Here is a 14,182-nt window from a genome sequence, read left to right as displayed (position 1 = left end):
TTCGGAAAAAGGTGAGCCACGGGCATAGGAATGAGAATATTGTTACTCCCTTGGTCCCCTCCAAGTGTCCCCAGGTTTCCACCTTCCGAGCACCTGTCGCAGTTGGAACACTGCTGCCGATTACTTAGCAGGTGTCACCAACCGCGCTGCAGATTACCGCCAAGAGGCCCTCAAGGTCCCCGCGCGCTGGCTCTCGGGAAGGCGCGTGCGGGCTCGCCGATTGGCTGGCGGAGCCGGCTCCCGAGCCAATGGGAGCGCTCCTTGTTGTCAGGCGCGCAGTCCTTCCGACGGGCGCGGGGGTCCGGCGGACGGCCTGTTGCCGTGGAGACGACTCGTGAGTTCGCGTACTGCAGGTTTGGGGAGGCCCCGGGCTGGGGTGAGGCTTGGAGGTGTGGTGCTGAGGAGCGGCTGGCTGGGGGCTGCTCACGGAAAAACCCAGGCTGGGAGCCCGAGCGGCCGAGCCAGGCCCCACTGCCGCGCGAACCTCTTGGCGGCTCCCGCTCCGCTTGGGGCCTGGGGCGGGGGTCTCAGGAACGCTGTGGGGGTCTCAACAACTCAGCCGTCCCGTCTGCGGTCGCGGAACAGGGCCCCGCACCCACCCTTGCTGCGTGTCCTTCCACTTAACCTTCGCGGCGGCGCTGCGCGGCGGGCACCAGGTGGGCGCCCCTCGCGGGATGGGGACTGAGGCCGAGAGGTGGTGCGGCCGCTTGTCCCAAGTCCCCAGCTTCCCGGCAGGCTAGCCGACTCCAGACTAAAAGCCTGGACCCACTGCCGTCCCGGAGGAGGCCAGGTGGAGCTTTCTGACGTCGGCAGGTGTCTGCACAGGCGGCTTTAGGGGTTCCTTCACCCCTTGGTGAAGGGCCTACTGTGTATGCGGACCAAGCGGCTGGGGTTCTTTCTGTGTGGTACATAACCGTGGTTAGGACCCATGTGTCCTCAGAGACGTCTGGTTCAGGGGTCAGCAAACTTCGGTTCTAAATAGAGTAGTTTATATGATACTATTCCTTGTGACAATAATGAGTGTAATTGTGCTTATAATGAGGAGGGGGCATAGTTTTCTTAGCTCTGTTGCTGTATTGTGGACACAGCCAACGACAGTTCGTAAAGTTGTTTCAAGAAAATTTCATTTAGGGACACTGAAGTTGCAATTTTATGTTGTCAGTAATTTTCATGTGTCATGAACTTTTCAACCATTTAAAAATGTAAAAAGTGGGAGTTCTTGCCATTGTACTGTGGGTTGTGCTGCCCACCCTAGCGTCTTGGGTTGCTTCTGAGGCAGGGGTTCAATCCCCAGCAGTGGGTTAAAAAGATCGAGCTTTGCGGCAGCTGCAGGGTAGGTAGGTTGCAGCTGTGGCTCAGATTCAATCCCTGGCCTGGGAGCTTCCATATGCCATGGGTATGGCCATTAAAAAAAAAAGAAAAAGAAAAAGCCATTCTTTGCTCTTGAGCTGTACAGAAACTGTGGGCTTGGTAGCTTGTGGATCCCAAGTCTAGCCCAAAGCCTCATACAGTGGAGGGAAATGACCTAGAGACCGGCATCTGATGCCATGTCAGTCACACGGCCCAGGCTTCCCCATTCCCAGGCCAGAGCCTGCTAAGAAACATCACCCCTTATCACTGGATCTGGGTGAGGTGCTCAGGGTGTGCTGTTGTCATGTGTTCTGAGGGCCATGAAAACTGTACCATAAAGATTTTGGAAACTCATGAGGTTTAAGTCCTGAATGTGCCTTTTTGGTTTTTTAAAAATTTTATGGTCCCACCTGTGGCATAATGGAAGTTCCCCAGGCCAGGGGTTGCATCACAGCCACAGCTTTGACCTGTGCCACAGCTGTAGCAAAGGGGGATCCTTTAACCCACTGCGCCCCGCTGGGGATAGAACTGGAGCATCCACAGCACTCCACCAGTTACTTAGTCTTTACTAAACTTCTAAACTTTTTGGCCTTGCTGAGTTTTTTGTTTGTTTGTTTGTTTGTTTTGCTTTTTTAGGGCCCAACCGGCAGCATATGGAAGTTCCCAGGCTAGGGGTTGAATCAGAGCTTCAGCTGCCGGCCTACGCCACAGCAATGCAGATCTGAGCTGAGTCTTCTATTTAGACCGCAACTCATGGCAATGCCAGATCTTTAACCTGCTGACTGAGGCCAGGGATCCAACCTGCATCCTCTTGGACACTACGTTGGGTTCTTAGCCTGCTGAGCCACAGTGGGAACTCCCAGCATCATGTTTTTGTGGTTCATCTGTGTTTTCATTAGTTCATTCCATTTTATGGCTGATTGATATTCCATTGTATGGCTGGACCACATTTTGTTTATCCAGAAATTAGTTGATGGCCATTTGGGTTGTTTCTTCTCTTTGGTTATTATGAATAATGTAGCTGTGAACATTCCCTCATGGATTTTGCAGCTGCAATGTTACTTCATTGTATGGAGGTGCCATAGTTTATTTATTCATATCCTGGACTATCTGTGGCCATTTAGGTGGTTTTCAAGATCTTGCAATGGCAAACAGTGCTGGAACCCTGTGCATATGTATTTTTACATGGTTGGAGATGCATCTTCAGGGTAGATTCCTAGGATTGCTGGCTTGAAAGGTAAGTGCATTGGTGATTTTGTTGCCTGTTATCATACTCTTTTCCAGAGGGGCTATACTAGTTTGTTTGTTTTTTTTGTGGGGGGCTTGTACCAATTTGCATTCCCACCAAAGGTGTTTGAGAGTAGTGCCTGTTTCCCCACAACCTTACCACCAAGAGTGTGCCTTTGTGCTTTAGTTTTTGCCAGTGTGTTAGGTGAGAAATGGCATTTCAGTGGGCATCCTTTATTGCTGGTATTAAAGGAAGTCCTTCTGGTGTTACTTCATTTAATAAATTTTGGCTTTAGACTAAGGTATGTGTGTTTTAACATTGTTAAGAAAATTCCAGGAGTTCCCTGGTGGCACAGCAGGTTAGGGGATCTGGTGTTGTCACTGCTGTGGCTTGGTTTGGCCAAAAAAAAAAAATATATATATATATAGAATACAGAAAATTCTGGTTTTCTTGAGGTGCCTTTTTTTTTTTTTTTTTTAATATCATGAATAGGTGTTGAATTTTGTCATAGGCTTTCTTTTCTATGGAGATAATCCTTTCTATTGCCCCCTCTCCCTCCGCCCACGGATGAGTACACTGTGTTTTTACGTATGTGACGTGTTTTCATTGTTTGTATTTCTTTAAATGTCTAGAATTTTAGTTGCATTTCCTTTTCCCTGGAAGTTGTTTAATATGAGGTTTTTACATTTTTATTTTTATATTTTTAAAATTTATTTATTTTTATTTTTATTTTTTGCTTTTTAGGTCTGCACTTGCAGCATATGGAGGTTCCCAGGCTAGGGGTTGAATTGGAGCTGCAGCTGCTGGCCTACACCACAGTCATAGCAAGAGGAGATCTGAGCCACGTCTGTGACCTACACCACAGCTCACCACAACGCCGGATCCTTAACCCACTGAGCGAGGCCATGGATTGAACTTTCGTCTTCATGGATGCAGGTCATGTTTGTTAACTGCTGAGCCATGAAGGAAACTCCGGTTCCTACATTTTTAGACATAAGGACTTTTCTTCCTCTGCTACTGGTGGGGTGGTTGTCACTTACCTAGTTTTAAGTTATTAGGGAGTGTCGTTTTTATTTTTTAATCTTATAATGATTTTTATATTTTTTTGCATTATAGCTGGTTTACAGTGTTCAGTCAGTTTTCTACTGTATAGCAAGGTGACCCAGTCACACATACATGTATACATTCTTTTTTCTCACATTATCATGTTTCATCATAAGTGACTAGCTACAGTTCCCAGTGCAGGATCTCATTACTTATACATTCCAAAGGCAATAGTTTGCATTTGTTAACTCCAAATTCCCAATCCATCCCACTCTCTCCCCCTCCCCCTTGGCAACCACAAGTCTGTTCCCCATGTCCATGATTTTCTTTTCTGTAGAAAGATTTCATTTGTGCTGTATATTAGATTCCAGGTATAAGTGATATCATATAGTATTTGTCTTTCTCTTTCTGACTTACTTCACTTAGTAAGAAAATCTGTAGTTCTATCCATGTTGCTGCAAATGGCATTATTTTGTTCTTTTTTATGGCTGAGTAGTATTCCATTGTGTGTATATACCACATCTTCTTTTTTTTTTTTTTTTTTTTTTTTTCTGTCTTTTTGCCATTTGTTGCGCCGCTCCTGCGGCATATGGAGGTTCCCAGGCTAGGGGTCTAATCGGAGCTGTTGACACCAGCCTATGCCAGAGCCACAGCAGCGCGGGATCTGAGCCACGTCTGCGACCTACACCACAGCTCACGGCAACGCCGGAACCCCGACCCACTGAGCAAGGGCAGGGATCGAACCCGCAACCTCATGGTTCCTAGTCGGATTCGTTAACCACTGTGCCACGACGGGAACTCCCCACATCTTAATGCAGTCATCTGTCAATGGACTTTTAGGTCGTTTCCATTTCTTGGCTGTTGTGAATAGTGCTGTAATGAACATGTGGGTGCATGTGTCTTTTTCAGGGCAAGTTTTGTCTGGATATATGCCCAAGAGTGGGATTGCTGGGTCATATGGTAGTTCTGTGTATAGTTTTCTAAGGTACCTCCATACTGTTCTCCATAGTGGCTGTACCAGCTTACATTCCCACCAACAGTGCAGGAGGGTTCCCTTTTCTCCACACCTTCTCCAGCGTATGTTATTTGTGGACTTGTTAATGGTGGCCATCCTGACTGGTGTGAGGTGGTACCTCCTGGTAGTTTTGATTTGCATTTCTCTAATAATCAGTGATGTTGAGCACTTTTTCATGTGCTTGTTGGCCATCTGTGTGTCGTCTTTGTAAAAATGTCTATTCAGGTCTTTTACCCATTTTTCCATTGGGTTGTTGGCTTTTTTGCTGTTGAGTTGTCTGAGTTGTTTGTATATTTTAGAGATTAAGCCCTTGTTAGTTGCATTATTTGAAACTATTTTATCCCATTCTGTAAGTTGTCGTTTTGGGTTTTTTTATGGTTTCCTTTGCTGTGCAAAAGCTTGTTAATTTGATTAGGTCCCATTGGTTTATTTTTTCTTTTATTTCTGTTGCTTTGGGAGAGAGTGTTGTTTTTAATATTTGTACTTTATAGAAGATATTCTCTTGGTGACCTCATGTAGGATCATTTCCTGTGAATGTGCTGTGGCCCTGGAGGAGAGTGGGTGGTCTTTGTTGTCGGGGGTAGAGTTTGGTAACATCTATACAATTCTCCTCTATTTGTTTTGTTTAGATCTTCCGTCTCCTTACTTATTTCTTCTCCACTGGATCTGTCTTGTAAGGAGAGGGGTGAGTTTCTATCTAATAGCATCTCCTGTGGCTTTTGTTCCTTAAGATTGGTTGCTGTGTGGAGTTCCTGCTGTGGCTCTTAGTTACCCGACTGGTATCCATAAGGATATGGGTTCCATCCCTGGCCTTGATCAGTGGGTTAAGGATCCGGTGTTGCTGTGGCTGTGGTGTAGCCTAGTAGCTGCAGCTCTGATTTTACTCCAGTGTGAGAACTTCCATATGCGACAGGTGCAGCCCTAAAAAGCAAAAAAAGAAAAAAATGGTTGCTGTGTTATTTGGTGTATATTCTTAAGTATTATATCATCAATGTGAATTGTGCCTTTGGTCACATTTAATAACATTTAGGCTTGAATTATGCTTTGTCTAACATCTGAATCTCTCCCCTGCACTCTTAAAAATTGTATTTATTTAGTAAAATGTTTTATATTTCTTAAATTTAATTCAGTAAGTTAAAATATTTGAGCTTTTCAGGGGTGTACAGCTCTATGACTTTTAACACATGCATAGATTTGTGTAACCATCACCACAAACAGGATGCAGAACTGTCCTGTCACCCTCAAAGTCCTGACACACTTCCCTTACCCCTGACTACCACTAATGTGTTTGTTTTGTCTTTTCAGAATGGCATACAGATAGAATTATACAATAGGCAGCCTTCTGAGACTGGCTTCTTAGCATAATGACTTTGAGATTCATGAACATTGAAAAATGTATTGACTGTTCTTTAATTGGTGATTGTATTGCATTGTATCAGTAGGGTCCTGCTGAGCAGTACCTATCTGTCATACCAGTTTATCCATTTACATGTTGAAGGGTGTTGGGGTTGTTTTCAGTTTTCGGTGATTTGAATGGAGCTGATATAGACTTTTACATAACAGACGTGTGGAAGTTTTTCTAGGGTAAATATGTAGGCGTGAGATTGCTGTGTTAAATGGTACATGTACGTTTTACATTATGAGAAATTGTTTTACAGCATGGCTGTACCACTTTGCATTCCTCTTAGAAATGTATGAGAGCTCTGATTGCTCTGTGTCCTGACAGGAACTTAGCATTATCATTGAAAAAAAGAAATTGGGAGTTCCCATCGTGGTGCAGTGGTTAATGAATCCAAATAGGAACCATAAGGTTGCTGGTTCCATCCCTGGCCTTGCTCAGTGGGTTAAGGATCTGGCGTTGCCGTGAGCTGTGGTGTAGGTCGCAGATGCGGCTTGGATCTGGCGTTGCTGTGGCTCTGGCATAGACTGGCAGCTGTAGCTCCACTTCGACCCCTAGCCTGGGAACCTCCATATGCCACGGGTGTGGCCCTAGAAAAGTCAGAAAAGAAAAAAGGAAAAAGAAATTGGCTGTGCTAATAGGTGTAGTGGTATCTCATCATGGTGTTAATTTGCATATCTCATGTCTAATGATGTTGAACATCTTTTTTTTTAGGCTGCCCCATGGCATATGGAACTCCTGAACCAAGGATTGGAGCCACAGTTGAGACCTAAGCTGCAGGTGCAGCAATGCCGGATCCCTAACCCACTGTGCCAGGCATCAAACCTGTGTCCAGTGACTCCCGAGACTGCCAATCCCGTTGCACCACATTGGGAGCTTCTATTTTATTTTTTTAAATTAAAAAAAATTTATTAAAGTATATTTGATTTATATTGTGTCAATTTCTACTGTACAGCATATAATGTATATGTATGTACATTCTTTTTTTCATATTATTTTCCATCATGTTTTGTCACAAGAGATTGGATATAGTTTCCTGTTCTATACAGCAGGATATCATTGCTTATCCATTCTAAATGTAATATTCTACATCTACTAACCCCAAACTCCCAGTCCATTCTTCTCCTTTCTCCTTCCCCTTGGCAACCACAAGTCTGTTCTCTATGTCTGTGAGTCTGTTTCTATTCTGTAGGTAAGTTCATTTGTGCCACATTTTAGATTCCACCTGTAAGTGATATCATGTGGTATTTGTCTTTCCCTTTCTGACTTACTTCACTTAGTATCAGAATCTCTAGTTGCATCCTTGTTGCTGCAAATGGCATTATCTTGTTCTTTTTTATGGCTGAGAAGTACTCCGTTGTGTTAATGTACCACATTGTCTTAATCCATTCATCTGTGATGGGCATTTAGGTTGTTTCCATGTCTTGGTTATTGTGAATAGTGCTGCAGTGAACATGCAGGTGCATGTGTCTTTTTGTGAATTGTAGTTTTATCTGGATATATGCCCAGGAATTGGATTGCTGGATCATATGGTGGTTCTATATTTAGTTTTCTGAAGAACCTCTGTATTTTCCATAGTGGTTGTACCAATTTACATTCCTGCCAACAGTGTAGGAGGGTTCCCTTTTGTCTACAGCTTCTCCAGCATTTGTTATTTGTAGACTTATTTATTAATCATGGCCATTCTGACTGGTGCGAGCTGGTACCTCATTGTAGTTTTGATTCGTTTAAATTGGTAACATTTAAAAAATGTGGCAAGATATGTAAAACATAAAAATGTTACCATTTTAAACTGATGAAAATGTACAATGTTGTGTAACTATCACCACTAGCTATTTCTGGAAATTTTTCATCACCCCAAATAGAAACTCTACCCATAGGCGGTAGCTTCTGATTGCCCCTCCACTAGAGCCTGGACATCCCCATTCTTCTTTCCCTCCCTGTGAATATGCCTGTGCTGGGTGCCTCATGTAAGTGGAATCATACAGCGTTTGTCCTTCTGTGACTGACTGACTTTCACCAACATCATGTCCTCAAGGTTCATCTGTGTTGTAGCCTGGGTCAGAATTTCCTTCCTCTCTAAGGCTGAATCATATAACGTTGTATCAATAAAGTACATTTTGTGTATCGGTTTGTCCATCAGTGGACCCTTGGGTTGCTTCCACCTTTTGACTATTGTGACTAATGCTGTAGTGAGCTATTACTATGAATGATGCTGATATATGTATAATATCTGCTTTCAATTCTTTGGGGTATTTATCTGCCCAGAGGTGGAATTGCTGGGTCATATGGTAACTTTACGTTTAATTTTTTTAAAGGAAACTCTGTACTATTTTCCACAGTGACTGCCCCATTTTACATTCCTACCAGCAATGCTCGAGGATTCCAATTTCTCCACATCCTCACCAACGCTTGTTATTTTCTGTGTGTATGTGTGTGTGTGTTTTCTTTTTTGACCATGTTTGCAGCATGTGGAACTTCCCAGGCCAGGGTTCAAATTCAGGCTGCATCTGTGACCTACAGAGCAGCTGCGACCTACACTGCAGCTATGACAATGCCTGATCCTTAACCCACTGTGCCACAGCAGGAACTCCTGAGTGTGTTTAATTTAATTTAATTTATTTATTTATGGCTGCACCCCTGGCAATTGGAAGTTCTTGGGCCAGGGATTGAATCAGAGCCACAGCTGCGAACTAAACCACACCTGTGGCAATGCCGAATCCTTTAACTCACTGTGCTGGGCTGGGGGTTGAACCCGCATGTTCCCAGTGACTTGAGTGGCTGCAGTTGGATTCTTAACCCACTGTGTCATGGTGGGAACTCCCTGAGAGTGTTTTACATAATAGTCTGGCTACAGGGTTTTAGTGCCATAGTTTCTACTTTTCTCTGGTTTTTTTCTCTCCAGATCGAATGGTGGTCACGGTGTCCATCATAGCATGGTTGATGGTGAAGCAGCAGTTTCCAGAGTTAATCAGCAGCATTCTTTTTTTCTAAATGTGGAACCTGGGAGATAAAGTAGCAGTCAGCCTAGTGGAGGTTTGAGTCTTTTTTGTCTGTGAAAAGGACTCTCCTGTCTTCCTTGTGGAAGCCTATGAGAGCCCAGAGCCCCACGTGGAAGCCTTGCTGTGATCTCTGTTGCCAGTAGTGCTAGTCACTTTAGTTTATACCAGGGGAGCACGGGTTCAGTCTGTCTCCAAGGCTCCTTCCCAGTGCCTGCTGGGCCCTGCCAGGGCCTTCTGCCAGCTTTCCACCCGGGACTTTTTCTGGCTCCTTTCTGCCTTCCCTGGCTGGTTAAGGGGTGCTGCCCCTCAGGTCAGAACCCTGGTGTTATCTGGAACCCTTGCTGCCCCTCCAGCCTCCCAGGGGCCCAGTTCTGTAGTTGCCCCCTGGGATGTGTGCCCTCTGTCCCCACTACCACTGTCCCAGCCAGCCTTCTGGAGTCTCTTTTTTACTAGTAGCACCTGAGTCACAGACCGGACGGCTCAGCTCTGTAAGGTGCTGCACAGTTCATTGAGTTTAGTGTAGCCACACAGTTGTGGATCCGTCACCACAATCAATTGCAGGGCGTTCTCTTCACACTGGAGAGAAACCTTGACTCTATCAGTGGCCCCTGCCCATCTACCCCCCTGCCCAGCCTGCTGTCTGCTTTCTGTTTCTGTGGATTCGTCTGTTCTGGATGTATCATTTAAATGGAGTCAGATAATATGTGGCCTTTGTGGCTTCTTTCATGTAGTGTGTTTTCAAGGTTCATCCACCATGTAGCAAGTAGCAAGTGTCACTACTTCAGTCTGTTTTATGACTGAATGAGAATCCATTGTATGGACAGGCTGCAGTTTCTTTATCTCTTTATCAGTTGACACACATTTGGGTTGTCTCCACTTAATTTTTTTCCGTCATGAATAATGCTGCCATGAACATTCGTGGACAAGTGTTGGTGTGGACATGTTCCCATTTTTCTTGGGTGAATGCCTAGGAATAGCATTTCTGTGTTCGCCATCCTGAGCAGTTGCCAGACCATTTTCCACAGCAGCTGCACCAGGTTTCATTCCCAGCAGCAGTGGCAGGTTCTGATGTCTCCACATCCTTACCAATCCTGTCATTTTTTGCAGGTTTCCCACTGGTCTCCCTACCTTTAATTTTTTTTCCCTTAGTATTTCTTAGGTTTTGTTTTTTGGAAAACTCTAGTGGCTCCCTATTGCCTGCAGAATAAAGCTCCAATTCCCTGGCAGGGCGCCCTCCTGTCTCCACGTTCTGCCCCCTGGCTTTCCAGTTCCCGCCTCTGCTTACCTGCTCCAGCCTAGGTTTTTCCCTTGGGGCTTCATGAAGGCCTTAATCCACCCCTTCCAATGACTTGTTCTCTACCTTTCCATGTTGCCTGTATTTCTCTTTGTTTCATTCACCTTTGCCAAAGTATTGTTTCCAGATCTCTTACCTCTGGTGAACAGTGAGCTTGGGGGCAGGCGCAGGCCTTCCTCTTGTGCATCAGGTGCCTTATCTGGCGAGGGCAAGGGCTTTGGCCGAGGGACTCCCTGGGTGACAGACCACATAGCCAGCCACCCCGAGGCTCCTGCTCCAGTGTGCCGGAGCCAGCTCCTGTGGGCCCTCTCTCAGCCTGTCCTGTTTCCTCTGCAGGAGCCTGTGATGGGTGTGGCCGCCAGTGATGGGCAGTGGTGCTGAGGCCTCTGAGCATGGTGCGTGCTGGTGCTCCACTCACTCCGGGGGGCCTTTTCTTGGGGGGACCATGAGGGCTGTTGGGATGGGCAACCTTCCTCCTGGCGGCTCTTGGCACACTTGAGGGTGTGGGTGCCTGGCCCCTGTGAACATGGTTTACAGGGCCTCATCACAGTTGCTTTGAAGGCACAGAGTTACCTGTTGTGTCGAAATCTGCTTTGCCATGTTGGAGTGGACTCGTCCCTGAGCAGCTTGGCCTGGCCCCTTTAGAATATTCTGGTCCTCTTTCTTATCCTGGCTGATTCTCTGTTGTTCAGTCCCCACCTTCTGAGGAGGCCATGGCTGTTTGAGGCAGAACGTGTCATGTAGAGCTGTGTTCATTGTGGGTTACTGACAAGCCGAGTGACGAGCAAACCTTCCCTCAACTTCTGCTTCTAGATTCGAATTGCAGCCTTGAATGCCAGCTCCACAGTTGAGGATGATCATGAAGGAAGCTTTAAAAGCCACAAGACCCAGACAAAGGAGGCACAGGTGTGTAATCCAGGATCTTCCTCTGCAGGCGGGTCTTGATTCTCATTTCTTTAGGTGGCTCCTGACTTTAAGTGCATTCCCACATCTCCTTAATGGGATGTTAGAGGAAAACCCCATTTGAAAGATGGCCGGCTCTCCACATCATGTTCATCCTCTCCACTTAGGATGGCCCCCTTGAGATGGTGGCGCTATTTCTTCTGTGAGCATGTGTAGGCCCTTGTCAGCAGGGCCAGCTTTCTGTGCAGCCTGTTCTCCGCGCAGGCCATGGTGGTTGGCACACCCTGGGGGCGGGATCACATTACTGCCTCGGGGTTTCCTGGTGCAAGCCCCTGTTTTCCAGGGGAGGAGGCCCTAGAGGGAGCCTGGCCTGGGTCTGGCTGACAGTCTTTGGGCCAGATTGAACTTGTGTGTTCCAGATTCCTGCTCTGTCCTCTCTACCACAAGGCCTGGCACCGAGTCCATTCCAGCCTGCCTGCCTTCCTCCTGTCCACACTCCACCCACATCTTCAAGTATAACGAGGGCTTGCTCTTGTCTCTGTTTTCTCTGGAGTAAACATACACCTTCCCAGGAGAAACCGGGACAGCTTGGAGCCCTCTCAGACATCTGCTAGTTGGCAGTCCTGCTCTCCAAGTCGTGTCAGTGGGCTTGGCCTCCCTGCTAGTGATGGGCTGTCGGGCAGAGTGGCGGGTGGAAAGCAGTGGAGACATCCCTGCCGTCTGGGCCTCTCCGGGACCCCTGGCTGGTGTGGCTGCGTGCCTCACGTTACCCAGGAAGCATCAGCACACCCTCAGCCTGGTTTTGCTGTTGCCTAGACTCAGTTGAGCCTGTGTGGCCCAAGGTTCCTTGGGGGGCTCCTGAGGGGCTCTCCTCCCAGTGATGAGCTCCTGGAAGGCTGTGGTCACAACAGGGTGTACAGGTGACTGGTGGCATGGCTATGACTGAAGCTCTCCCCAGCCCCCTGTTGTTGGCTTAAAAAGACAAACCTGTGTGCATGACAGTGTCTCCTGTCTTGGATTGCAGGAAGCAGAGGCTTTTGCCTTGTACCACAAGGCCTTGGATCTGCAGAAACACGACCGCTTTGAGGAGTCTGCCAAAGCCTACCATGAGCTCCTGGAGGCGCGCCTGTTGCGAGAGGTGAGGTCCTCTCCCACTTCTGGGCTGAGCTAGTGGCCTCTCAGCTTCCCTACCGGCAGCGTGGCCACCTCGTGGGCTTGCTGTGAGTGGCTGGCAAATCTGGAGAAGCATATGGCTGGTTCTTGGCTCAGAGTGAGGGCACTGTAGGTGCTGGTTGCTGTTCCTTCTTGATCCTCACAATCACTGCCAGGAGGGGGTGCATCGTTCCCAGTTCATGATTGTGTGAGCTGAGGCCTGGGAGTGTCGATAGCTCAGAGCCACTCAGCTAGTGCAGCTTGGCAGCCGGGAGCCTTGTAGATGCATGGTGGGCTTTGACAGGCATCAGTAGAGCAAGGGCTGGGAGAGCAACATGGAGCCATGCAGATGTGGCAGGAGGGGTGGGCAGGCAGGACATGCACCCAGTGTCAGGGCCTCACTGTGGTGGCAGATCATGGATGTGTCACTAGGAGGTGTGGGAATGGGCTGGGACCTGAAATTGAGTAGGAAGATGTGTGTTTCATTAGGAGGAAAGATTTGTTTTCAAGCACTCTGGCGCCAAACTCAGGCGATGTGCAGTAAGGAAGTAGATGCCTCCACGGTACCCGGCTGGTTTCTGCCGCCCTGGAATGCCAAGTCCTCCCTGTCCACAGAAGCTGTCTCTTCTCACCCTCAGTGTCTCTTTACACCTAACCATAGGGCTTGTCGGAATTCTTGCTGCTGTTTAGTGCCTGGGAATTCAGGCCATGGGCATTGTGACACTCCCCCCCCTCCCCCGCCATGAGTAGCCTAGTGAGGGGCAGTGACTTTATGCCACACATACCAGGCACTGCTGGTACCAGTGCTGGGCACAGTTCAGGAGCGGCTCTTCCCTCGTAGGCCACGGGAGGGATGAGTGGGTAAGCACCGCACTGAGTTGGTGGTTGAAGCACAGAGCTGATGCCGGTGGGCCTAGCACTGGCTGTTTGTCAGCCTCCTGCTCCCAGCTGTGGCCGTCTCTCTATCACTTTCAGCCTTAAAAAGAGTACTTTAGGAACTCCCTCTGTGGCTCAGAAGTAACGAACCTAACTAGTATCCATGAGGACGTGGTTTCGATCCCTGGCCCCTCTCAGTAGGTTAAGGATCTGGCATTGCTGTGGCTGTGGCGTAGGCTGGCAGCTGTAGCTCCGATTTGACCCCTAGCCTGGGAACTTCCATGTGCCGCAGGGATGACCCTAAAAAGCTAAAAGAAAAAAAAAAAGATTCTTCAGCTTCTTCCTCCTGCACTCATTGTAAACAACTGGAAAGTACAGAAACTATACAAGCAAGTTTCTTTTCACACTCATCTGGCACAGGTGTACTTAAACTAAATTCCACAGTTACGGTCTCACAAACACTTGGCATAAACAGGCCTGGAACACGCTGGCTCTCAAGAAGTGTGTAATTTGGCCATGTGAGCTGGACGTGCTGAAGGGGCTCATGGGGGCCAGTGAGCCTCTGGTCCCTGTGAGTGTCTGTCCCCATCACGGAGGTCGGTCACCAGAGCTTCCACTGCTATGTGGACGTGCCACTGTCTAGTCTCTGTAAAAATGTTCGTGCCAGTTTTTGAAGAGTTCTGGGCTTGGAGGGCCAAGGCAGCTGGGGCAAGCCCTCCCTGGTCGGCCGTTCATGTAGGCAGTGTGAGACCCAAGATAGTAGAGGGTGATGGACGAGGCTGTGCTGTGTGGGTTCTGCCTGGGCTTTCTCCAGAGCCCTGCATAAGTGACCTGCCCTGGACCAGGTGGGCCTGTGGACCCACCCCTGGAAGGACCTCTTTGTGCCATTGAGGGTTTCTGCCAAAATGGTTAGTCTTTT

The 14,182-nt window shown here is 47.6% G+C and overlaps 1 protein-coding gene across 50 annotated transcripts in view; it reads left to right on the top strand.

Moving 5' to 3' along the window:
* The first annotated feature begins 273 nt into the window (after positions 1-273).
* CABIN1 (calcineurin binding protein 1) overlaps positions 274-14,182 on the top strand; it is a 101,534-nt gene continuing 87,625 nt past the window's right edge. For 21 of the 50 annotated variants that reach the window (XR_014826054.1, XR_014826055.1, XR_014826039.1 and 18 more), the window contains exons 1-4: positions 274-353; positions 10,669-10,727; positions 11,146-11,238; positions 12,260-12,373. Coding sequence is in view for 14 of the 50 variants with exons in the window: in XM_021074233.2 (XP_020929892.1) it covers positions 10,725-10,727; positions 11,146-11,238; positions 12,260-12,373 (210 nt within the window). In the remaining 36 variants the exon portion in view is untranslated. Of the gene's footprint in view, positions 354-2,474; positions 2,588-8,941; positions 9,073-10,668; positions 10,728-11,145; positions 11,239-12,259; positions 12,374-14,182 lie in introns of all 50 variants that reach the window. The other 29 variants (XR_014826056.1, XR_014826042.1, XR_014826040.1 and 26 more) reach the window with 3 other exon arrangements.

Source organism: Sus scrofa, chromosome 14, assembly GCF_054392235.1.
Source record: "Sus scrofa isolate SSC_HxYL_T2T_F1_AM1 chromosome 14, Sscrofa_HxYL_maternal_Yorkshire_Landrace_v2.0, whole genome shotgun sequence".
NCBI lineage: Eukaryota > Metazoa > Chordata > Mammalia > Artiodactyla > Suidae > Sus > Sus scrofa.
This window is presented reverse-complemented; position numbering and strand designations above follow the sequence as displayed.